We start from the raw sequence: 24930 nt of genomic DNA on the forward strand, positions 1-24930 counted from the left end.
ACGGGCAAGGTCGGTGCAGGGTGCAACCCAGCAGTCCGTATTGATTTTCCAATGGATGGAAGATGTTATTCGTGGCATCTTAAGCATCAGTACTTGGCTAGTACAAATGACGAAATGGATATGGTATTTATCGCCGCAAAGCAGCAGCATTGTTCGTCACGTTTCGTTGACGCAGGAAAGCTAGACGTGTCCCCGTGGCCACCGCCGCCGCGGAGAATCGGAGCTGGATGGCCGGGACGCCCCGGGCCGTGCGGCGGCAGGTGCACGCACTCGATGATCGTGCACCAAATTAAAAGAACCAGATGCCCTGGCCTTACTCGAAATGGCTCCGGCACGTAGGCTTAGGTGAAGCACCTCTACCGGGGGCCGTTCGTGCAGGTGGCCAGCTCCAGCAGCTCGACCAAGATTCCAAGAACCCGACCAGATCTGGGCTAGCGGTGTGCGTTCCGCCATGCTTTTCTCTGCCGAGCTTTCCGGCTCATATTCGGTTCCATCCGGAAAGCAGATGATGCCGACCTCGGAACGGAATAATTATTGACGGCTGCGTCGGTCTGGGCCGCGAATCGGCGTCGTGGGCTCTGGGCTGCTACTTTCTTTTAGGTTCTTTTTGCTGCTGGCCGGCGGAAATCCTATCCATGTTCTGGAAGGTAGGAAGGCAACGAACTTGCCAGTGTTTGAGATTCGTATAAAGAACGAGGTCCGTTGGATCGCTACTATCCAAATTCTAGCCTTACCTGTTTCCTCCCTCCCTTGGCTACGCCGCTGCCGCGCGCCGCCGCTGGCTGCTGGAGAAGAAGGCTGAAAAAAAAATACTAGATCAACTTTTTCTCGAAAAATGATGATTCAACTTTTTCTAAAGAAACGTTGGGCTCGACTTTTTTCCAATAAATGTTAGTTCAATTTTTTCGAAAAAAATGTTGGTTCAATTTTTTTCTAATAAATATTGGTTCAACTTTTTTAAAAAAGTTAACAATATTTTTTATCCAACATTTTTTCAATTAAATAGTTTTTTTGGGCTGTGCTGCAGCATGCTATAATGGGCTGAGGTGGGCTGCCCCTATCCATCTTTAGAGCCCCCGCTGGCCGGCCTAGTTGTTGATACACCCCGTTTCGCACACAGCCGGGCCTCCTAGTCGATATACCAAAATGGCAGCCCGGCCCACAAAACTGGCGCCCTCCTTTTCCCTCACAGGTACTCAATGTGCGTCCTCTCTCAACAAAAAAAAAAGGGGTACTCAATGTACGTGCGAAGTACAGCATGATTAGCATCAGCGCTCAATATGTACACTCGTACTCTATCTGAAAGTATACTGATAGCATTTTTTCCAAAAAAAATATGAAAGCATACGGTTATGCAGAGTACCTATTCTCAAAAAAGTACAAAGCTGTTCGTTCGAAGTATTCCCTCCATCCCAAATTGTAAGTCATTCCAAGAATCTTGAAGAGTCAAAGCATCTTGATCAATATTATAGAGAAAATTATAAAGATTTATGATATCAAATAGGTATACTATGAAAATATAATTAATGAAGAATCTAATGATACTTAGATGGCATCATAAATATTATTATATTATCGTATAAATTTGGTTAAACTTGAGACACTTTAACTCTTCAAGATTCTTGTAATGACTTACAATTTAGGATGGATGAGTACATGAAACGGATACGATTACAAATCTACATGCTACATACAACATCATACGATCCCAGTGCCGCCCTGCAGTACTACAGTGCTGAAATGCGCGCACTTCAGCCGGCGATCCCTTCCCTGTGTGTGTTGCAGGACGACACATACTGTATATCTTGCACGTACAGATCAAACGCAAACCCCACGCACATTTGCACACATCAATTTCGTTCACCCACCACTAACCCACGCGCGCCACACGATAACGTATATCACGAGGCGAAAACGACGGCCGCTGATTCGGCAAGCTCACTCACAGTCACAGCGCGGACCTGATGACGGGGAACGACGACGCGTCCTCCTGCGGCTGCTCCGCGGGCGGGCTCAGCAGCTTGCCGAGCTCCCGCACGAACGTCTCCATGGCGGGGCCGGGCAGGCACATGGGCACGACGATGCCGTCCTCGCCCTTGGCGTTCTTGAACGGGATGAGGAAGCTCGCCACTCCGGGGATGGCGCCGACTCCTCCCTTCGCGGGTCCGCCGTACACCGGCTTCCCCCACCCGAAGTCCAGGTCGCCGAACCCGGCCTTGGTCACGTCCGACGCCAGGTACGCGCGCACCACCGTGAAGTGCGGCCTCCCGCGCAGCACCATCAGGTCCGCCACCGACCGCATGTACTCGACGCCCACCTCCCCCTTGGCCCGCTTCACGAGCTCCACGGCGTGCCCCAGCGGCCGCGCGGCGAGGTCCCCGGCCGTCGCCACGGCCACCGGGAACGCGAACGCGTTGCCGTAGTAGCCCTCCGGGATGGCGGCGGCGCCGCCGGACTTGCCGCCGCGGGCGTTCACGATGCAGATCATCCGCATCTCCTCGTCGGCGTCCGGGGCCAGCGCCACGGTGCGGCACCTCCACAGGAGGCCCGTGAGAAGGTCGAACGTGGAGGCACGCGACCGGAGGTGCGGCGGCAGGTGCGCGCGCACGGCGGCGACCTCCCGCCGGCCGAAGAAGAAGGAGCGGTGCACCATGTCGTCGAGAGGGATGATGGTGCCCTTGGTGTCCGGCACCACGTCGTACTCGCGGTGCGCGAACGCCGGCCGCGGCGGGTCGCGCGCCTCCAGCAGCTCGCGCCCCCACACCGGCCGCACCGACGGCGCCGCCGCGCCGCGGGCCAGCTCCGCCACCGCGCCGAGGAACTGCACCAGGCCCTGCGCGTCCGCCATCGTGTGGTGCAGGCGCACCCCCAGGATGAATCCCCCGCACGCCAGCCGCGTCACCTGAACACGTCACGTCACGCCACGCATAAGCTTATTTCCCCCCATGCCCTGCGTAATAAACACGTGTGCGGCACAGACAACACGTCACAAAGTGCCCAAGAAACTAACGTACCTGGAAGAGGAGGAGCGGCGAGCCGAGGACCTCGGACGAGCCGGGGACGTCGAAGATGAGCTCGTCGAGGCACGGGAACGGCGGCTGCAGCGCGTCCCCGAAGTGGTCGAGCCGGACGTCGGCGTCGGCCTCGATGAACAGCACGCCCTCGCCGGTGCAGTCCACGGCGAGCTTGCGCCCCTCGAGCTCCCTGAGCCGGCCGGCGAACGGGTAGTAGTGCACGAGCGCCCTGGCGATGGCGCCCCGGATCACCGGCGCCGGGTCCCGCGCCCCCATCAGCGCGCTCCGGCGGTGGAACTGGATGACGGGGATGTGGAACCGCAGCCCGTCCTGGTCGTCGATGTCCGACAGCCGCTTCAGCTCCCGCGGCGTCGGCGACGCCGGAGACACCAGCTCCGCCGGCTTCCTCCGCACCGTGAACTTGAGCGACTCCGCCATTTGTTCCCTTGCTGCTCTCTGGTTATTGCACAGCGACTCGCTTGGCTCAGTGAGCTCTGGTGAGGAGGCGGAGGTGGCGAGCTGCTGCTGCTGCTGCTGGACTGGTGGTCCTGGATCCGCTTGGTACTTTGGTGTGCCGAAAGGAGCGGCACTGGGGGGCGCTTATATGCACGCTCGGCTCTCGTGCAGGTACACTGGTACAGCGAGAGTGTTGTCAGAGACTTCGCAGTACACCTCGAGGTTTTGCAGTGGAAATGAGGGAGCAGTTGCTAAACAAGTTACAGGTTACATTACACGACGCCCGCGTCAGGTCAGGTCAAGTCAACATGAAAAGCGACCTCGCTTTCCGCGGGAAGGCGCCTCATAAACTACTCGTCACTTGGTTTGGCAATTTTCGCGAAAGATGCCACGGATTCGTCCGGTCTTGGTTGGTAGTTCGAATGTTATGTGCGATCCCAGTGTGGACGCGCCGGACCGAGACCGAACATGCGGGGAGAGGACGTGCGTTTGGACTGGCGCCGAGGGCCAGCGCTGGTGTCCCCCTCATGCTAGTGTCCGTCGCGTCGGATCGGCGCAGCCGGGGATCGAGTTGCCTTTGGCTCTCCGCAACATCTGCTAGCTGCTGGTGCTGAGCAGTGAGCACTGGAGTGGCGGGTCCATGCAGCGCTAGCCGCTAGCTACACCACCAGCGTGAGCCTGCTGCTGCCGCCCAAAGCAGATGCACGGATCAAAAGGGGACGAAAGGGATGCTGTTTCCCGGCATCATTGCAGACGAGGAACTTAGAAAGTTAGAACCACTTTGGTAGGCTCCACCTCCTCCTAATATGGGAAGGAGCTGGAGGAGCTAATTTTTTTTATCCGACTTCTCCATATAAAATAGCTCCGGTTCCTCTAATGCTCCAAGGGTGGAGCTATTTTTTATCAAACTGTTTGGTAGGGTTTCAGCTGGAGGAGGCCAACCAAATTGGGCCCTTAGTAGTACTGTACCATGTGTACCACGCTACGCTGTGTTGCTGTGTCTGTGGTGTGACCTGCCGGCGTAGCTTTCCTTCGTGTGGACGAAAGAAGGCGCGTGCGCAGTGTGCGCCGATCGTGTGGCGACCGTTCCTCCGAGCGTCGTTCTTTTCAGAAAGAAAGAAAGAAATTACCGCGCCTCTGCAGGGGCCGATGGTCTCTAGTCGTCCTTTTCTTGGTCGTATTTTCCCACGAAGTACAGCTGTGATTTCCTAACTTGAGGAAATATCAACAATCAACGGTACGCATATGTTCCTCTCCCTGAAATTTCACTTGAATTCCTGCCCACGTCCAGATTCCAGATGCAGGGTTTACTGCATAAAAACTGGAGTGAGTTCTGAATGTTAGGCTGTAATTTCTCGCCATCGCGCGGTGCTATACCCCTCGCTGCAAGTGCGCCGAGAGCAGGAGGGCCAGGGATTTGGTTAAGTGGGAGGCGAAAGAGATCGGTCGCCGGCTCGCCGCTGACGCGACGGAAAGACTTATTCTTGCCTGCACTAACGGCGAAGTGGTGGGTGGCCGCTCGGCGTCAACCGATCGCTACTCCGCCATCTCCGTCACAGTACACCGGGCATCGGCGAGACGAGACCCTCGTGCGGTTTCTTCCAGTCCATTTCACTAGTCACTACTAGTGGTTTTGAATAAGCGAGTGGTTGATGTTGATGAGTCTGGCTAAACCAAACCAGATAATTAGATGGATAATTAGCGTGTGATTGGCAGGGTGGTTCGATGGAGATTAACATACGACTCCGTGTCTGCAGAAGCGAACAAGAGGCAGCTCTCATGCGTGAAGGCTGAATACCGAGAGAGCATCTCTTGCGAAAGCACAGGGACAGGTCTGGCTCTGCCTGACTGACCGGTCTCGGTCAGTCAGCTGGTCATCCCCCCCCCCCCGCCCCCCCCCCCCCCCCCCCCCCCCCCCCCCGAAATTTCCTCGGCTACTGATTCGACTCGACCAAGATGATTGAATCCAGGATGATTCACGTTTGGAAAATGAAGGATTATTGATCTATGATTTGTTCATATTCATGTTTTTTATAATTATGGCCTTTGCCTTTTTTTTATTTCTTCGAAGCATCTTAACGTTCACTTACTACAATAATTCAGCATCTAGCTCTTTTTTAAGAAACACAAGAAAGACGCAAACACTCGCATCATATACAAATATAACATTTGGTAGGAGCCCATGTGTTCCCTGTAGATTACCTGCACATAATATTTGATAGGTGATTTGCCAATGGTTATTTCATTTCTACTGAGTCATAATGCACAACATATAACAGAGTCCCCCGTTATCATCATAGATCTTGTCTAGCTTTCATTCCCTTAAACCCAATTCCTAATTAAACATGTGGGAATAACTTCGACACAAATATTTCTCTTCGGAACATTCCCCCCAAACTTCCACGATAGTAATGAAAAAAACTTCTCCGGAAAATTTGCTACTTGCATCTGGTACCACCGACTGGGGAGTGGGGACGCAGTAGTAGTCGTTTGTCTTCAGAAAAGGGAGCTTTTTCCGTCAAAAGTCCTCCAAGTGTATGGTGTGTTGATTAATCCAAGCCTGTAGGTTTTGGTAGTCCAAGTCGTCCTCTAGTCTAAAGAAGAAAGAGGCTAAAGTTCTCAAAACGAAGTCTGTGATGCATGCAATCTGTGCGATGAAGTGCGGATCAATGATGACAGTATATATAAAAGTGCCAACATGTCTCCTGCCTGCATCTACTACGAATGAAACTATGATGCACCGGCTTTCCAACTTTTGCTTGACCTGACGACCGATGACTGGGGGAGTCTGGTTCTTCCTGTTCTCACTGTTGGTAGCCTCTTTCCGGACAAGAAATTGCAGTAATTGTGTGCTACGCTAGTGGCAAGTGGCAACCGGTTCGTTCTTTCCGAGAAAATCCTTCCGAAGCAAATGGCATCAATTTTTTTTTCGGAATGCAATATATCACCATTGCTCAACGCTACACAGGTTCGCAGTCACAGACACGTCTATATGCAATGGTCGTACCCTCTTGGCCTCTTCTGTAAGAGATGACCCAACCAGCTGACCAAAATGAGTGTGGGCACTCTCTAACCCAACTCGTGCAAGCACCATGTCCCTTCTTCCTGTTTGCTTGACCATTCCTATTCAGAGAAAATTTACAGTATGCGCGCATGGAGGGGATAAAAAGGGCAAAAGAGAAAATTTCGAAGAATGCTGTCCTGGCTTAAGAGTTCAGACAGTTGCAGAAGCATACAGATGCCTGCAGCCTGCTATCCTTTCTAGTTTCTTTGCCGATAGTACTGCCGCGAAAGCCCGGAGAAATTTTGCAAGGCCCCAAGTTGAAGCCCAAGTCCATGCAAATTTTGCTGCAGAGAGATGAGCCGTCGTCGACCATTGTAGTAGACGTAGTAGTGTAGCTGCAGTTTAACTCCAAAAAAAAAAAACTTCACGGGCCTTGCAAATTTTCCACTCCATAGCATCTCAGCATGGATGAAGGAAGCTGCAGTTGAAGGACTTGGAGAAAGTCTTGCAAAGTTGCAATCGTAGAGAAACATGAGAGCAGGGTACTGATCCCATCAGATACTATCGCGTTGTATGTATGGCACAGCTTTAACAGGTAGCTGAACTGCGTCGAGAAAAACTGAACTGAAGACGACGACGGCCTAACTGAATCCTAGCGAAAGTCTAGCAGCGTCGGTCACCGGGGTACGCGACCGGGCTCACCCGGCAAGACCGCGGCGTCGTTGAGGAAGCGGAGCGCGAGCTCTGCGCCAGACACCGTCTCCGCCCAAGCTAGCTTTGCAAAAACACTTGCAGCCGTCGGATTGAATTTGGACATCGGATACGGGGTCTTAAGTCACGCCATCTTCGTCCCACCCGGCTCCGGCCTTCGATCCTCCATTTCCCCAACACCGCCGAGAGACAGCAGCCGGCGGCGACAGACAAATCGATTCGAACGCGAGCAGCCGGCGGCGATGGCGTGGCGGGCGAGCCTGTCCCGCAGCGTGAAGGAGATCCGCGTCCTCTTCTGCCAGTCCTCCCCCGCCAGCGCCGCCGCCCGGTACCACTCAGCCCCATCTGATTCTCTCCCTATCTGAAACTGCTGCTTCTGATGCGGTGGTGTTGTGTTGCCGATCTGGTCGCGGCGCAGGGAGTTCGTGAAGAAGAACTACGGGGACATCAAGTCCCGCAACCCCTCCCTCCCCTTCCTCGTCCGCGAGTGCTCCGGCGTCCAGCCCCAGCTCTGGGCGCGCTATGGTACGCACCCCTCTTCCTTGGCCCTTGCCCTCCGGTTATAGTCTAATTCGGACTGGTTTGAGACGTTTATAAATCCTTTCCATGTCCCGTGCGGAATGTTTTGATCTGCACCTCCGGATCTTGTCTTTGGAGGTTTTCCACTGTTCATGTTCGATTGAGCCAAAATGGTACTAGTAGTGACTGAAAAACCTGCCAAGAGATTAGTGGAGAATAACCATGCAGGCTAGTTGATGGCGAATTGGTGTCACACCTCCGGCTTAGCTTTTCTGGACTGTAAAATATGGTGTTGAACCAGCCCCATGTCAAATCCAACATGAGTGTGGGAATGTGACGGCTAAGCTGATTCAATGGCACCCTCAGCTTTATAATCCTGGACGAAATTTTCTTCAACAGTTATTCTGTTGTAACAGTTGCATTCTGTTTCTTCATCTGGTTAGCAAGTAAAATCAGCAGAGTTTTTTCATTAGGAACATTTTGATTTAATTTGAAAATTATATCATATTTGTTGGTGCAAAGCAGATCTGCCGTCAAAAGGATTAAAACATGCTATGGCCATTGGCCATATGCCCCAGCTTAAAATCTAGATACACTTGCATCATGAACTAATTATGTCAGGTTTACTACGTGACACTCCACTACATTATTTCTCGGACATTTGGCCAAGTTTGAGCATACCAAATTAGTCAATTTATGGCTCCGGGCACTCACAATGTAGATCCAGTCTGAAGCTCCATCTACTTGCCACGTTAGGAGGTAAATTTGCCTTTTATCCATGTCAGTTACCATCTCATCCCTTTCCAACAACCCACAGCTGAATAAAATGTCATCGTTATTTCATCCACCTCATTATTCTCAAGTGGGGCTGCAACATTTTCTTCTTCTTCTTCTTACCTGACACCAGTGCACCAGGTGTCCACTCGCTCCAATTCCACATAATTCCATTATTCTGCATCACCTGTTTTGCTCTTAGCAACTGGAGCCATCAAAGGTACAATGCTAAAAAAACAACTGGCATCGTTTCAGATTGACCTTAGCCAGATTAAACTAAATGCCTGATCAGCCAGGCAAACTGAAACAAGCTCTGTTTTTGCCATCAGATTAAGTTTATTTTGCCAAATGCCTCGTAAACTTCACTAATCATTGTTGTGCACATTAATAATTTGACAGAAACTGGATCAGCAACAAGTCCTTATTAATCCTCACCATTATGCTTCTCGTTTATGTCCAGTAGCATGGAATTAACATGGCAAGAACAAGTTTTATACAAGACAGTGCTTTAGGTTATGCTAAAGAATTTTGTTTCATAAATGCACCAAGCTTATGTTGGTGCAGTTTCGACGAAATAGCTTTATTTTAAGTAATCAAATTATAGCTTGGGTGAATTAGACCCTAGAAACATGGAGCCATGCTTTCTGCTTTAGAGGTGCAAACTTTGTTTCCATAGCACCAGTGAACCAGAAATCATCTTCTCACGCTCAAAGTTCAAATCAACCTAACCTTTGACCATAATAAAATATTAAGGCATATCTCTTGGGGTGTTCGAAGCTACTTAAGGTTTTGCATCTTATAAGGCGAAATACCCAGAGACTTGATAGCATTTATTGTGATATAAAATAAAACAAAGGAAAGCCTGGTTATACTGGAAGATTGTTGTTGGATTTTGGTTTCTGCTGCCATTCTGCAAACTGCACCGTGCAGTACTTCAAATACACTGTAAAACGGAGAAATGCACTCCAATTCAGGGTGTTTAAGTATTGCATTATCTCATCATTTATTGCTATGATCTCTTGGCATTTGTGTGCCATGTTTTCTGTTTGAAAGAATATGCATTTCATTATTTGACTTTTATAGTTTCTGTAGATCGGCATCATGTATGTATTTCATTATTGAATTCTCTTATTGTGGTTGTGGAATGTAGTTCACATATTCTATTTATTTAATCATGGGTGCTGAGCATTCTAGTTGAAGACGAAAGTGCTGAAAATATGACATATAATCTACCTTGACAAGGATATTAGCTAAAAGATATTCATGGCCACAGTGCTTTATGTTTGCTTTGGATCCTTTTGTTGGAGGATACATCTGCTCCATCGTGTATCTTCATCGCTGCTTGATTGCTATGTGAAACGTATCGTTTGGCCTTAACTCTCCGCTGTTATTTAACTGGTCAGAAATGGGTGTGGAGAGATGCGTGAACTTGGATGGCCTGACGGAAGCGCAGATTGATAAGAAGCTCGAGGAGCTCGCAAAGGCTGGAGAGTCTGCCAACGCGAAGTGATGTTGGGAAGTTCCACAACCTCTCGTCATGATGTTCACAAATAAGTGAAACTTTAGCAGTGGTTTTCCTGCTGTCATGACTTCTGTGCTAAGAATGAAATGAAGTCTTGGATTTGTATTAACTTTTTGCAAGAAACGTAGACTGCTATTCACTTGTTTGCCGCACATTCTTCTCATGTTTATCAGTTTATGCATATTTCATTGGTTCACCGGTATCCGTATACTGCATAGTTCTGTAACCTATTCTTTCATAAACGCAGAATTTAGAAGTCTCTATTGATTTCTTACCTGGATCATATGAGTATAGGACTAGCGTACGGTCTTCCAGTGATGATGAATGCCCTTCACAAGAAAGAGGATAATGCCCTTGAGCTTTGCGCTAGGGTTACAATCGTGCTCAAGAGGATAATGTCCCTACCACGAACATACCGTACGCTTTGCCTGTCACGCTGACACGAACATAAACTGGTTCCCTTTTCCTAACTTTGATACTATGCAAAAAGAAGATATACCATCATATCAAACTTGCAGTACATGCATGGAGTACTAAATGTAGACGAAATTAAAAACTAATTACACAGTTTTGTTCTAAATGTAGACGAAATTTAAAACTAATTGCACAGTTTTGTTGTACTTTGCGAGACGAATCTTTTGAGACTAGTTAGTCAATGTTTGGACAATAATTCACAAATATAAATAAAATACTATAGTTGCACATTTATAACAAAATACAAACTTTGCCGCTCACAATTTGAAAACTAAGCCCTAGCGTCCACCGCTGAGCCCCAAAATCTCAATAACAGAGCCCCGAATTCAGCCTTCAGGCCCAACATTTCTCGGCTCGGACCCACCAACTCGAACAAGAGAGACGTCCACCAAGGTCCAGCGGTCCAGCCTCCGTCCGCATAAAACTGGCCGATCCGCTCCGCGCCACTCATCGGACACCGGAGCAATGCGCGCGGGCGGCGGCGCGACCCCCCGACCCGCACCACTCCCCGCGGCCATCTCCTCCACTGCCACGCTACTAGTACCCGCCTCCGTCGCCATGCCCACGCCGCGCCTCACGCACCTGCGACGCCTCCTCCTCCCGCTCCGCTCCGCCGCTCCCCACCCGCTCGCCCCAAACCCCGGCCGCCCGCTCCCCGTGCCGGCTCACGCATCCCTTCTGCTTCTCCCCCGCGCCATGGCCGGCGCCGCCCACGCAGGTGAGCGAGACGAAATAGCCGAGCCCCGTTCGATTAAGCCTCAGTTGCGTTTCTGGTTGGTGAGTCCACGGATGCCGGTGGAGTTGCAGGCGTGGCGACGGGGTCGGCGGAGTACGAGGAGGTGCTCGGGTGCCTCGGGTCGCTGATAACGCAGAAGGTGCGAGCGGACACCGGCAACCGTTGTAACCAGTGGGAGCTCATGGCCAAGTACGTGCAGGTGGGTGGGCGCCCGCCGGTGGGTTTCCGATCGGTTCGTGTCTGGTTGTTTGTTGTTGTTTCTGATTTGGGTGCGGTTGCGTTGTCAGATACTGAAACTGGAGGAGCCCATCGCGCAGTTGAAGGTGGTTCACGTTGCCGGGACCAAAGGGAAGGTAAGCGCTCGCTGCATGTGTGTGGTGTCACTGTCACAGTTTGGGCTTAGCTTTGTCTTGAAGTTCTGAACTGCTTTGGATGGATTTAGGTGTGCGGTTCCAGAGTAGCACAGCTATCGGTGACCGTGCACAACGGTAGTTGTCATGGAGCTATAACATTATCTCAATGATCAGTGCTAATTCCTACTATTTGTTTCCATCTGGCCTGTGTTTCTCTATCGAGTGCTGGAGCCTTTATTGTCATAGTATATTGGCATAAGCAAAAAAAGGAGAGCACCCAGGACTCCCAGTAGAATCATTATCTTTGATTCTTGGGAGAGCGGGGGACTTGAAATCATAACCAACCACCGCAACCTCTGGTGTAAAATGGTTTACTTTGAAAACCTGCGTAACTGTGCTAAATTTACTAACCCTGCAAAGGAAAATGTTTAATGGATGCATCTTGATAGCTCTTTATCTCTCTGTCCTTTAGGGTTCAACATGCACATTTACTGAGTCAATCCTTCGATCATGTGGTTTCCGCACTGGACTGTTCACTTCACCGCACTTGATGGATGTTCGCGAGCGATTTCGACTTGATGGGTACTTCATCTGTTACCACCTTGCAACCTTTATTTTTTATCGGTTTGGTATGTTTAGCTTGTCGTCATTGTAGTTGAAGGCTTTTATAGTTGAGTTGCTTTAGTTTATTTGATTCTTGCTACCATTAGGTACATTTACGCTTATTGATTGTCCTCTCTTCTTATGAGTTCATAGGCTGGACATTTCGGAAGAAAAGTTTATAACGTATTTCTGGTGGTGCTGGAACAAACTGAAGGTAACTATCCACCTGATTTGCTTTATATATGTGTAGTGAAATATAAAAGGAACAACAGTGGATCCGCAGCATCTTTCTCTGAGTTTATGGGTGTCTTGGAAACAATCATTGGCGTGGTCGAATGTTTTGTTGTGCCTTCCAGGACAAGACTGGTGATGATGTACCAATGCCGGCCTACTTTAGGTTTCTTGCACTGCTAGCATTCAAGATCTTTTCAGACGAGCAGGTTAATACTTTGCAAACACTTTCTGGTCTGCATCTGCAACTTTTTTAATCATATAGTGGTGTAGCTAAGCATATCCCACCTTTCCCTTTTTATGGATTTTGAGTGTTTTCCCAATCAAAGGATATTTGTGGATATTGGTTCATTTAATATCAGACTAAATTGGTAGAAAAGCATATGTTGTGGCATAGTTGTTGAATCTAAAAGATTGCTTCCTCCATAATTGTCATCATCTTCGCTTACTGTCTGCAGCTAATAGTCCAATACTCTTCACAGATATGAGCACATCATTAGTAATCTAAATTATGAAGTGCTTACTTGTCTACTGTAAGTTTATTTAAGAAGCAATTACCATTTTAGGTCAGTGAACCTGTCATAAACTGCCCAAATGTTACGATGCTTTCTTAGCAACGTACTCAAATCTTTCTTTCTTTTGTCACGTTTAAGCAGGTGGATGTTGCTGTGCTCGAGGTTGGTTTAGGAGGGAAATATGATGCAACGAATGTGGTGCGTGGCATGCTTATTTTATCATTCTCTATTCGAATAATGCACAGTAGTAGAAAATTTTCATGATTCATATGATATAAGCGCCAACTAAAAAGGAAGCTCATCGACTACCAAGAATTATGTAGATATACCATATTGAATTTCTCATTTAAATGCTGAACTTGGCAATTATATTTTGTATCCAAAAAGTTTGGATTGGGATCTTGTTGCAAGCTATAATAGATCAGTAGTGCTGTAGTTTGTTTATTTAGCCATCTAGGTTCAGTTGCACCCTGTGTAGAGTCTGTTTGAAGTTCACACTTGTGCATTTTTTTTCTTCTATTTTGGCTTGTTGGAATCATTTCGGGACCTTGACTTGAACAAAAGCTGGGGAGCATAGCTGATTTGTAAATTGAAACATTTGCAGGTCCGAGCACCTGTTGTTTGTGGAATATCATCCCTCGGGTACGATCATATGGAAATTCTGGGTTAGTCATGAAACTTAAAGACGAATTATCTTGCATACCATGTTTAGTATATTTGTTTCACACAGCCAATGTTTGTTGTTCCCCATGAGCAGGAAACACACTTGGAGAAATTGCTGGAGAGAAAGCTGGGATACTTAAGGTGTTTTGCTAGTTTTGCTCGGATCTTCTTTAATTGACCACCTGTGGCTAAAACTATTTTTTTCTTGATTCCTATATGGCCTATTTCCTCAATACAGAAAGGAGTTCCGGCCTATACAGTTCCACAGCTAGAAGAGGCAATGTCTGTACTGAGGCGCCAAGCTTCTGAATTGGGTGTATGTTGCATTTAGTGCTGCACTTATTTTTGGTTGCCATCATGCCCTTGCACATATTAATTTGTCCATAAACATGATTACAGTTCTGATCAGTTTTTTGATATGATAATTGACTTTAATCCTCTAAAGGTTTCTCTTCAAGTAGTCCAGCATTTGGACCCAAAGAAATTAGAGGGTCAGCCTCTTGGACTCCATGGTGAGCACCAATACACGAATGCAGGTCTTGCTGTTGCCTTGGCGAATACGTGGCTTGAGAAGCAAGGTCATTTGGATAGAATGCATGCCAGACATTCTGTAAGTACTCCAAATAGGTATTTATTTATATCGCTGCAAAATATGTTAGTGTCCAGTTGTCATTCTACCACTGAATGCAGGATGCCTTGCCAGATCAGTTCATCAAAGGGCTGTCAAGTGCTTGTCTGCAAGGCCGAGCACAGATTGTTCCAGATCCACAAGTGAACTCTGAAAACGACAAGGATGGTAATTCTTCACTGGTTTTCTATTTGGATGGGGCGCATAGCCCAGAAAGCATGGAAATGTGTGCAAGGTGGTTTGCCCACGTTACAAATTATGATAGAATGCAGCCAGTTTCTTTGAAGCAGCCTCATGCTGACAGGAATTCTAAGAAGGTATGCATTGCCATGGCAGCTTTTCTTGTCGAATCATGTTTCTTTCTTTCTCTTTTACGTACAATTGTTCTTTATTTATAATATTATATGCATCTTATTTTGGATTTTTTATGTTTGCAGATTCTCCTTTTCAATTGCATGACTGTAAGAGATCCTCAGAGATTGCTTCCACATCTTCTAGATACATGTGCTCAAAACGGTACATCAATAAAATTCCTTATTGAACTGTAATGATTTCCTTACATAGTTACTCATGAGTATATGACATTTCGTACAAGGTATTTAGTTAAAAAATGAACTAATTTACTTGACCTAAACGTCATATATTTGAGAATGGAGGGAGTATGATATATGGGAAAGAACAAGATTTTCCTATAACCGTTGCTGATTTGCATGCCATGTACAAAGTATGTCCGATGGTTCCCTTGAATAGTTTAGTAAACCAGCTAATTGAGTAGTGTGTAAACTTATCATCATACCTTGTATTTGCTCTCTCTCCAAGATCAATGCATTTGTATTATGAATTGTATGAATGCTTCTTCTGGCCCTATAATGATTAGTAATCATTTTTCTCAGGTCTCCACTTTGAGCAGGCCTTGTTTGTGCCAAACCAATCACAGTACAACAAGCTTGGTTCCCTTGCATCACCACCTTCAGAGCGTGAACAAACTGATTTGTCATGGCAGTTGTCACTTCAAAGGGTGTGGGAAAGCCTGCCTCATAGCAATAAAGGTGTTCTAAACCGCATTGTGAAACTGTGTTTAATTATCAGCTTGTGTTTTCTTATTGAAACTACATAAGTCCATTGAGTTGAAGATGATATATAGGCTTTTGCGGGAATGATGCAGGTCTAAATGGTGCGAACACTAGCAGGACTAGCTCAGTTTTTGAATCTCTCCCGCTGGCAATTCAGTGGCTAAGGGAAACTGCTAAACAGAACCCATCGACGCAATTTCAGGTGAAAGCTTATGCTACAGTTTCTATTATACTCTCTCAAATGCTTCGCATCATTTCGACATCCTATCACGTGCATCCAGAGTGCTTGATGCATGGTTCACTCAGTACTAGGCTGAGCTACTCTGTCATGGGCTTGCGGAATTCAGTGCCACTTTATTAAAATATGTTGTAGTAACCATCACTAATTTATGTACTTCATCATTAATTCATATTGTCATGTATTGTTCTTCATCCTCTGAATCTGATTGCTCGTGTGTGATTATGCATTGTCAGTTATTTTGTTTTTGTTTCTGATATTGGGAATATCTGACATCTTTGTTAAATTTGTTTTGTTTCTATGTTACTTTGGTTCTGCTACTATTATATATATATATATATATATATATATATATATATATATATATATTTCTCAGTCTGGCAGCTGTTTTCCTACCTGACACTGATACATTTGCATTTGCACACTGAACCAGGTCTTGGTTACTGGCTCCCTGCACCTTGTTGGTGATGTCTTGAGATTGCTCAAGAAGTAACTTCATTTGGAATAGCACATTTTATTGAAATGGCTGCTTACAGAAGCAATAGCTGGAGCCTAGGGTAATTTGTGATTGGGACACAATATACCAACTTGGTTGACAGACAGGAAGAAATTGGAAAGCATTTTGATTCCAGAGCCGGTCAACTGTAAACTTGTGTTCTTCTTTTTGGTGGCAATGTGTGCCACTGCAGCCTCAGTCCAGAAGAACGTAACCCACTTCTTGAGATTGCTCAAGAAGTAACTTCATTTGGATTAGCACATTTTATTGAAATGGCTGCTTGCAGAAGCATTAACTGGAGCCTAGGGTAATTTGTGATTGGGACACAATATACCAACTTGGTTGGCGACAGGAAGAAATTGGGAAGCATTTTGATTACAGAGCCAGTCAACTGTAAACTTGTTGTATTCTTCTTTTTGGTGGCAATGTGTACCACAGCAGCCTCAGTCCAGAAGAGTGTAACCCAATTTTGAAATGTACAAACCGAGAATTATATTAACAGTCATACCTTTTATTTATACTTATCTGGCAAAGAAGTAATTTTATATGTTTTCTGTTCTATAAGTGTTTGTTATGGTAAATTCCAGATGCCCTTTAATCTGCATTCCCTATTGGAGATTAATTGTCAACTTGTCCTGGATATACTTGATAGTACTTTGCACAGAAGCAGAACTGATATAGTACACTTTCTTTTCAGAATTATGAGTTCATGGGAGTGAAACCAGATATAAGAAAATCCTGCTTGCTTTTGGGGATAAATAAGATTTAATACTTGGGTGAGAGACAAAAGGTAGGTACACGTGTGTCCTAGGTCTCACTATTTTCTCCCCTTTTCCTCCAGTTCAGAGGCCATAATTGCTACTCCCTCCGTTCCAAATTACAAGTCATTCTAACTTTCTTGAAGAGTCAAAACATCTCAAGTTTGATCAAATTTATACAATAAAGTACTAGCATTCATGATACCAAATAAGTACCATTAGTTTTTTATTAAATAGTATATCCATTCAGTGTCATAAATTTTTGTGATCCTTTCTATAATTTTGGTCAAGCATAAAATGATTTGACTCTTCAAAATAGTTGGAATAACTTATAATTTAGAACGGAGGGAGTAGTGAACTGAATATGTTCCAATCATCTGAGCTACTTTTTATTCTTATTCTTCTTCTTTGATGCTCTATGTAAGCTTATTTGTTATACTTCACAAAAAGTCTAATGGCATTTTCTTTACATTAAACCATCAATTGATGAAGTGTATATTATTTTATATTCATCGCATGTTTGTGTTATGGGTTTATTTACGAATGCGTGGTGTTTTTGTGTGCATTTCTGGGTGCACTAAGAACAACACTGGTCGACAGATAACACTGGCTTTTTAGTCTCCTATTAATTCCGCGGATGTTCGGACTATTAATAGTCATTATCTATCATTGGACACTAAATATGGTCCATCACTTTGTGTAGGAGAATGACCAAAAACTAGAACCATGCAAGTAGTGTCCAAAGTTAGTGTTACGAATCTGGAACTTTTATTCTTACACTTCTGACCTTTTCCTTTGGCTTGGAGCCTCCCTCTTCTATTTCTCCCACAAATTTTTCTCTTGCAGATCAGGATTCAGGCATTTCATTTTAAAGTCTTCCACCACTTCTTCTGCCGACCCTCTTTGGCTTTCTTCTGCATCCATCGTGTTGCAGATTGAGAGCCAAAGGCAGGTTATCTTATACCATTAGAAGGGTTGTGCCAGCCGACTCTTGTTAGCAACTGAGCAACATATTTCGTTAGGTACCACCACTTAGACATCAAGATGACGTTCTCTGGTACGCAGGACAAGTGCAAGGCTTGTGACAAAACCGTGCATTTCATTGATCTCCTCACCGCAGATAGCATTCCGTACCACAAATCTTGCTTCAGATGCAGCCACTGCAAAGGCACACTTTCGGTACGCCCTCTTTCTTGACATTTGCAAACCCATGGCGCGTAGTATCGATTTCTTATACCTTCTATGATGTTTCTAAATTATCCTTTTATGCATGAGCTGATGTTAAACTGTGCGTATGTCAGATGTGCAGCTATTCCTCCATGGATGGGGTTCTTTACTGCAAGACCCATTTTGAACAGCTGTTCAAGGCGACAGGCACCTTCAGCAAAAACTTCCCCACAGGTAAGCTTGACTTGCATAGTTCCATCACATTATTTTCTCTCGGATTTTTATGAAAGCATGGCATCATCTTATTGCTATATATTCTTTTTATTTCCATTCAGGTCCGAAGGCAAATAATGAACAGGTACCGTGTCCTCACAATCTTTGATTGCTTTGTTTGTAGAGTTTTTCATGTATCTCCTTTACCAGAGTCCATATTTTTCTCGTGTGAAGACTATTAAACAAATAGGATTGTAATCTTCAAAAAGCTGCCAGTATGATTAGTCATCCATGCTGTCCATTCAATATTTTAAAGGGTACAATCAGCAACGTGCGTAAAATTTGCCATGGATTTCAGCTCATAATTTTTTTCTTATTGTAAACAGTCTAAGGTCCCCAACAAGTTATCCTCTCTGTTCTGCGGAACTCAAGACAAGTGTGCTGCCTGCAACAAGACTGTGTACCCATTGGAGAAGGTACAATCAGCAAAATGGATTACATTTGAGTTTTTTTCCCGGTGAATTTCACCAGCTTTTACTATTAAACACGGGCATATAGCTATTCCCTCATCTCCAGGAGTTCATCTTGCTTGCCTGAACTCTGAATATCCGGTCGCTCAAATTTACTCTGCAGATCACATTGGAGGGCGAGCCCTACCACAAGACCTGCTTCAAATGCGCTCGCGGCGGCTGCCTCCTGACGACCGCCACGTACGCCTCCCACAACGGGATCCTCTACTGCCAGATCCACTTCTGGCAGGTGTTCAAGGAGACCGGCAGCTACAGCAACCTGCTCAAGCCTGCGCCCGCGAAGAACGCCGCTGGCGAGCCCGAGGCCGCAAAGGCAGAGGCAGCCAAGGAAGAAGCGTCACCGGAGCAGGTCCCCGAAGCCCCAGAGGACCAGGAGCACTGAAGTGAAGCACCCACACGCGATCCGCGCAGGCATACACTGCACACGTTGCTTGGATTTTAGCTGTATATCGTGCCCTTACGTTGGTACGGGCAACAAAATATTTATATTGCAATACATATTGGATTCAACATGACAATAATAAATGTGAAATCAAATACAAATATGGAATGAGTATATTATCCAAGATTGTTGTTACGCCATTAAACAAAATTTGGTGCGACACGTTATTTAAAGGCCAACCAAATCTATAATATTTCTTTGCATGTGATGCGATTAAGATAATATTTCTTTAAGGTAAGTGCATTGCAATATGTATTCTATTTCTCTCTGCAATTCAATCAGCTATTTAGACATGTACTGGATAAATTCTGTGCAATTACCAAAAAAATTACAAAGTATGTGAGAAAAGACAGTGTGTCAACCTGCTGCTTAACTGAGTTTGAATACATATACACCTAAACCAAATTTAGCACCTAAAACAACAAAATTGCCTTTTCTTCAAATGCCCCATCTGCAAAATCCCACTGGATGAATTACTACATGAAATAAGAACTGAAACTTAACTGAGCACTTTTATTTTAGTATTCAGTGTGAAGTGCTCAAACTGTATTTCAATACAAATTCACATGATTCCAAAGCATATGTTATCACATATATGAGTTTTATTGTCACATTATTTTTATGTCAAATTGATTTCTGTGAGAACATCAAAAGATACTTGCCTATGATTTTGGTGTGGATGGATCACCAAGAAGCAAGCGCCTCTCAAACGTACACCACCAGGGATCATCTGCAGTAAGAGTGGTTTAACACACAGCAAGAGAACATGGTTATGGAAAATGGAATGTCATTGTTTTCCCGAAAACATTTCAGAAGGGATTCAGAAAATATTCCAAGTACGTGAACAAAAGAAAAACAATTTTGCTCATATGTTGTATCTGTATGGCATAAAATCCATGTACCTGAACAAAAGAAAATCAACTTTGCTCATATGTTGTATCTGTATGTAGCCATGTCCTGCAACCATAGCAAAGAACTCCACTACTCGATTGCCACCATGGCAATATATGTGCACAACAAATCAGAACAGAAATGAAAGCAAAATTCTTGAAAAACAGATCCACTCCAATAGATCTTTTGAGGTCTCAAGTGATGCAAGGTGACTACACCCTAGTGACAGACCTGGTCAAAAAGGTTATCCAAACTGCTAAAAAGGTCCACGATGCAGTAGATTGCACCAAAATCTATCGCAGGCATGGAGTAATCTTCATGGACCTTATTGCAGGCAATCGTCACAACTATCACCGCCACCCTCTGAACCACAGAATCAGGCATTCTTTTAGAAGATTTACTACTTAAATTCTCAGTGCTAAGATGACTTCTTAAAAACTATAATTTGAACGATTGCAAAGACAAAATCAATGAATGCCAGCAGAGGTGATCATTCCTGCTTGAAAGCATCTGCATAGGCTGCCTCCAAGTTATCTTCTCTCAAGTGCTTGCAAGCACTGCATAAGCACGAACATGATCAGATAAAGCACTTCAGACCAATGTTATTGCATTGATTATTAGGTCTTAAGAGCTTTTGGGTTACCCACTCAGCAGAATCAAGGTACTCAATGGCGAGGAGTCAGAAGAGGAGCATGGGGAGTAGGCCGTGGTGGCTTCAGTAGCACGAGGCATAGCTTCACAAAGAAGAATTCTTGCATTGCATACTTTTCTAAAGTCAGAAAAATCCAGTGTATATAGCATGTTTAAATATGAAGAGTATTTCAAATCGAAGGTATTACAAGAGCAGAATCCTTGCATGCTTTTCAAAAGTTAGAAAAATTAACTAACATATTGTTCTTTGGCCAAAATTTTCTGTGGCCAAAATTGATCCAAGTAAATTTGGAACACCAACACAACATTAGCAGTTGCAAACCTACAAATCCACCATAGCCTTTTTTATATAACTGCAGACGCTTGGTCTTTGTCAAACTTGAAAAAAAAAAGGCTTAATCTCTAGCTCATTAAGTTCAAAACTAACACTAAAACAGAAAAAATACCAACTATAAAAATCATTAATTGTTCTTTCTTCAGCACTCATGATCTAGAGAGTCGCTTGGCAAAATGGCTTAAAAACAAAATAAAGTAGCGAAGCTTTTTACAAGTTGGCTAGGCTATCTTGTTGGTTCTTTACAAGTTGTTGACTATGTAATTCCACCATGGCGTTCTGTCAAAGGTAAGCATGAACGTTTCATCTTCTATTTCTGAAGATTAAATGGGGCTACCACTTGACAATGAAGCCACTCTTAGGTCTTCTGTTTCCAGTTGTCCCTACACCGTAGGAGGGCAAAGAGGTACCGGCATTCACATCTCAGAAAGCAAGCATCCTGACGTGATTTCTTCCTTTTCCTGCAAGTAGATGTCAATAAAATTTATATTTACAAAGGCCACATCCCGTTTAACCTTTAGTACTTAAGTTTGAATTTCTATTCCAGTGCTCTATGATGATTACTTGAATAAATGTTTCATAAGCTCTATGTTATTACACACTGATGGTTTTTTCCCGGTTTGTTGTGATTTCTGACATTTTAAGCCATCCCAATTCTTGCAGCCTAAGTGTAATTGGACAATTCACATCTTATATTAAAGTGATATAGACTTATTTTTACTCGTGGCAATGCACGAGCATAGACCTAGGGCATATTCTAAACACAAAGTTCTGAAAATTATGACTATATATTACACCCGTCGTACAATGCACTATGACTATGATTCACTATTTATCATAGAAACTAATATAAAAGCATCTCAAATATCTTCCGGCAGAAGTACCAACATCATAGTTGAGACTCGATCAAAATTAACACACCAAGGTCAGCAAGTGAAATATGGTGAACATCTGGGAAGGCGTGGAATATAGCGCACAATCTTCTCCACCAGGAGGATGTCGGGGACGCTGCCGTGAGGAGGTGCGGCAGGCACAGCGCCGCCGCCAAGGCCGCCGCCAAGGCCGACGGCGTGGATGCGTGCAGACGCGCGGTGGCCGTCGCTGCCGCCACCGCGGACGTCGAGTGGTGGTGTGCCGGCGTGAAGTGCGCCATCCCGGCGGCAGCGGCAGCAGCAAGTGGGCGAGGGCGGCGGTGGTGCTGCGATGGGAAACCTGCCCAGACGATGAGAAGACCCTGCCCGGAGGTGGCCAGGCGTGGCGACGGACAGAGGAGGTGCAACCGTGGGGAGGAATGAGGGAGGGGCAGGAGGTGGCGGCGGACTGGATCCAGGCACGACGCGGTGGCAAGGAGACCCACTTGGATTGGTGGACTCAGTCCACCGAGTCCGTGGAGGTGGTGCAGTGTATGGTCTATGGTGAACCGCGTCCACATGAAGGGGTACGATCTCTATCTAATCCAAGCTGTTGGTTTTGGATCTAAAGGCTCTATCTCCGTCTTCTTCCTCCTATCCAGGTTGACGGCGACCGCACGGTGGAGCCATGAACGGTGCATGGCCGGAGCTTCGCCGGAAAATGATAGGACGGTCTACGAGCGATGGATTTCAATGAGAAACACAAAAAAAGAAAGAGGAAGCGGAGGAGATCTCAATTTGAGGGTTACAATGAGTCGCAGTAGTGCAGCTCAACTGGATCGTGTGTGCCACCGCCGCTTCTACCTCCTTCGCCTGGGGATGTCGTACCTATTTGGCTTGGTGCATAAATTGAGGGCGGCGGCGGAGACGATATTCACGTAAAGGAGAAGAGGAACACGAAACGCTAATTCAGCGCAGAAATCGCGGCGTGCGCTGGGGCGTGGTTCCCCTAGGGTGCGCGTAGGGTTCGATCGAAAGGTCAGAGATGGAGGCGCGATCATCGTAGGAGGCAAGGGGCGTCTCGGAGGGGGTCGATTGGATCAACGGTGTAGGTGATTAGCGCGAGCGCGTTTGCAGGTAACGGAGGGACGCTAAGCGATCGAGGGCGAACCGAAAGAGCGGAAGATAAACGACGTACGACATTTTGTGTCGGTTTTAGTTTTTTTTAGCTGTAGAGATTAGTCGCCTGATTCTTTGATCAACTCGACACAAGCGTCGCTGGTCTCTGCACACTTCGCCCTGGCTCCTGCTACCCTCGATCCTGTATCTGTGCCCCAAAAAAAATGGTCAATGAGAGCAAACAATTGCGAAAGAATGGCAGGATGCCAGGATGTGTCCGACAAGATCGCTGAAATTCCCGCTCGGCTCGCCTGATGTCTCGTGTCGGCGCGCTCGCAAGTCGCAATTCACAAACACGTGTGGAAACATGAGCTTCACAAGGAATGTAGTGTACCATTCCTTCCACGTCGCTCGGCCCTGGGGCCGTCAAGTCGCGCCCGTTCCTCCCGTTTCCCGTCTCCGGCGACCATGTCGGAGGCGTATGGCCAAGAGAGAAACAGCCAGGCAGGCACGACGCAATCGCGTCAGGGAAAAGAGAGAGTCCCCGCCGCCGAACTCTCTGTCGCCTCACGATGCTGGCCTGATATCCGTGAAAATGGTGGACACTGTTGTTATCTTCCTTTTGGGTGGACAATGGGCACCGCTGTTAGGCAAAATCCAAAGATCAGGCTGGAGAGGAAGAATGAAACTGGAGACCGCAACGAATGAAACTGGAGACTGCAACGTCGTACGTACGGCTCCAGACAGAGAAGCAGACTGTGAAAGTCGCCGCTTTGTCTAGTGCATACTGTAGCTGTCGACTATCCCTTCGTCCTATAATAAATGATTTTAAAATTTGTCCCAAAATACTAACTTTTTTTCTAGTTTCTCCCCCCTCGAAGTGCAATGATTACATCTTTACAGGGGTATATATGTAATTTCGCACTGAAATCGATCTCTTCACACAAACTCTAGAAGTGCATTTATTTTGGGATGGAGGGAGCGGTAACTTTCGGCTACAGGCCTACAGCCTTGCCTAGTACTCCCTCCGTCCCAATTTAAGTGCAATTGTAACATTAAAAAAAGTTCCAAATTAAACGCTACAATAGTACATACTCCTAGGTGCTCACCGTTCATTGTTAGTCTGGGCACCTATGCATGTAGGCCCATTTGTCAAAAAAAAAAATCTGAAGCTCCTAGCGAGTTGGCCATCCTCCGCCTAATCTGAAAAGTTCTCGGTCCTTCCCACCGCTCGTTCCAGCTTCTTCCCCACCGCTCGCATCGCGCTGCCTCGATTCTTGCCTCGCATCCATCACACCGGCCCCCGGCGACACCTCAACGCTCCCTCCCCTCTCCTTCTGCGTGTGTTCTAGATTTCCTCTCCCCTCAGAAATCCTTCCATCCGCGCATTTTCCACATACCCTATCCCCATCCAGTGCTCCTCCACCTCGCGTTCATGGCCCACGGCAGTAGGTGCCCACGGTGGGAGGAAGGGGGATGACAACATCGTCATGAAGCCAGGTAGCCGCATCTACGGAGAGTGGATCTACGTGCGCGGCCACCGAATCAGACGGAGTGATCGCATGAGGTTATGGTGCCTGCCTTCTTCAACCCCTAGTTCATTTGCCGTTGCTTGATGTGTGATAATAAAATGATTTTGATTGGGATAATGGACATCTACTATGTGTGATGGTGAATATTTATGTGCTCCAATAAATATTTATCTGTGCTAATGAATGTTTATGTTTATCTGTGAGGCTGTAAGCTACTGCAGGTTGTAAGCTAAAGTTGTTATGATATGTTTATACCTTCTATTAAGTAATTATTTGATATATCATCTACCAGCCCACTGGAATCATGAGGGGCATGCTACTACATGAAAGCGATGGACTAAAAGAGGTTATGTGCAACATTAATCCCTATTGTTGTTCAGTTAATTCACACTTTTATTTCTCATGTCTAAGTTTGTAGTATAAGGTAAATTA

General features: G+C 46.0%; 4 protein-coding genes across 7 annotated transcripts; 3 read left to right on the plus strand and 1 right to left on the minus strand.

Annotated features, from left to right (window-relative positions):
- Positions 1 to 1604: 1604 nt before the first annotated feature.
- On the minus strand, positions 1605 to 3689 carry LOC117835585 (benzyl alcohol O-benzoyltransferase). The gene is made up of 2 exons (XM_034714943.2): positions 3015 to 3689; positions 1605 to 2902 (listed from the first exon to the last, which is right to left on the minus strand). The coding sequence occupies exons 1-2, from the start codon at positions 3450 to 3452 to the stop codon at positions 1949 to 1951; spliced, it is 1392 nt and encodes a 463-aa protein (XP_034570834.1). The 5' UTR covers positions 3453 to 3689; the 3' UTR covers positions 1605 to 1948.
- Positions 3690 to 7167: 3478 nt separating this feature from the next.
- Positions 7168 to 10202, plus strand: LOC117838398 (NADH dehydrogenase [ubiquinone] 1 alpha subcomplex subunit 2). Its single transcript, XM_034718412.2, has 3 exons — positions 7168 to 7513; positions 7604 to 7710; positions 9882 to 10202. Exons 1-3 carry the CDS (start codon positions 7428 to 7430, stop codon positions 9986 to 9988), a joined length of 300 nt encoding a protein of 99 aa, XP_034574303.1. The 5' UTR covers positions 7168 to 7427; the 3' UTR covers positions 9989 to 10202.
- A 705-nt stretch (positions 10203 to 10907) lies between these two features.
- Positions 10908 to 16557, plus strand: LOC117838396 (folylpolyglutamate synthase). Of its 4 annotated transcripts, none has more exons than XM_034718409.2 (16): positions 10908 to 11192; positions 11282 to 11409; positions 11498 to 11563; positions 12036 to 12145; positions 12320 to 12380; positions 12523 to 12606; positions 13051 to 13110; positions 13517 to 13577; positions 13670 to 13716; positions 13814 to 13891; positions 14021 to 14185; positions 14284 to 14520; positions 14641 to 14719; positions 15097 to 15252; positions 15369 to 15478; positions 15948 to 16557. In XM_034718409.2, the coding sequence occupies exons 1-16, from the start codon at positions 10940 to 10942 to the stop codon at positions 16005 to 16007; spliced, it is 1755 nt and encodes a 584-aa protein (XP_034574300.1). In that variant the 5' UTR covers positions 10908 to 10939; the 3' UTR covers positions 16008 to 16557. The 4 variants fall into 4 exon arrangements, with proteins under 4 accessions (XP_034574300.1, XP_034574298.1, XP_034574301.1 ...); XM_034718407.2 differs by having other exon boundaries at positions 10911 to 11192; positions 14266 to 14520; XM_034718410.2 differs by having other exon boundaries at positions 10911 to 11192; positions 11282 to 11349; positions 14266 to 14520.
- A 130-nt stretch (positions 16558 to 16687) lies between these two features.
- LOC117838397 (LIM domain-containing protein PLIM2b) lies at positions 16688 to 19138 on the plus strand. The gene is made up of 5 exons (XM_034718411.2): positions 16688 to 17947; positions 18070 to 18169; positions 18271 to 18293; positions 18535 to 18624; positions 18782 to 19138. Exons 1-5 carry the CDS (start codon positions 17813 to 17815, stop codon positions 19058 to 19060), a joined length of 627 nt encoding a protein of 208 aa, XP_034574302.1. The 5' UTR covers positions 16688 to 17812; the 3' UTR covers positions 19061 to 19138.
- Positions 19139 to 24930: the final 5792 nt, after the last annotated feature.

The sequence above is a fragment of the Setaria viridis genome, chromosome 9 (genome assembly GCF_005286985.2).
Source record: "Setaria viridis chromosome 9, Setaria_viridis_v4.0, whole genome shotgun sequence".
Taxonomy (NCBI): Eukaryota; Viridiplantae; Streptophyta; class Magnoliopsida; order Poales; family Poaceae; genus Setaria; species Setaria viridis.

Excerpts from the sequence above, each read along its gene's own strand:
- LOC117835585 (XM_034714943.2), bottom strand. The coding sequence starts at position 3,452 with ATGGCGGAGTCGCTCAAGTTCACGGTGCGGAGGAAGCCGGCGGAGCTG. Across the intron at positions 2,903-3,014 it reads CGCCGCTCCTCCTCTTCCAG|GTGACGCGGCTGGCGTGCGG; the intron begins GTACGTTAGTTT and ends TGACGTGTTCAG.
- LOC117838398 (XM_034718412.2), top strand. The coding sequence starts at position 7,428 with ATGGCGTGGCGGGCGAGCCTGTCCCGCAGCGTGAAGGAGATCCGCGTC. Across the intron at positions 7,514-7,603 it reads CCCGCCAGCGCCGCCGCCCG|GGAGTTCGTGAAGAAGAACT; the intron begins GTACCACTCAGC and ends GTCGCGGCGCAG. Across the intron at positions 7,711-9,881 it reads CCAGCTCTGGGCGCGCTATG|AAATGGGTGTGGAGAGATGC; the intron begins GTACGCACCCCT and ends TTAACTGGTCAG.
- LOC117838396 (XM_034718407.2), top strand. The coding sequence starts at position 10,940 with ATGCGCGCGGGCGGCGGCGCGACCCCCCGACCCGCACCACTCCCCGCG. Across the intron at positions 13,578-13,669 it reads CGATCATATGGAAATTCTGG|GAAACACACTTGGAGAAATT; the intron begins GTTAGTCATGAA and ends CCCCATGAGCAG. Across the intron at positions 14,521-14,640 it reads CTGACAGGAATTCTAAGAAG|ATTCTCCTTTTCAATTGCAT; the intron begins GTATGCATTGCC and ends TTATGTTTGCAG.
- LOC117838397 (XM_034718411.2), top strand. The coding sequence starts at position 17,813 with ATGACGTTCTCTGGTACGCAGGACAAGTGCAAGGCTTGTGACAAAACC. Across the intron at positions 18,170-18,270 it reads CAGCAAAAACTTCCCCACAG|GTCCGAAGGCAAATAATGAA; the intron begins GTAAGCTTGACT and ends ATTTCCATTCAG. Across the intron at positions 18,294-18,534 it reads CGAAGGCAAATAATGAACAG|TCTAAGGTCCCCAACAAGTT; the intron begins GTACCGTGTCCT and ends TATTGTAAACAG.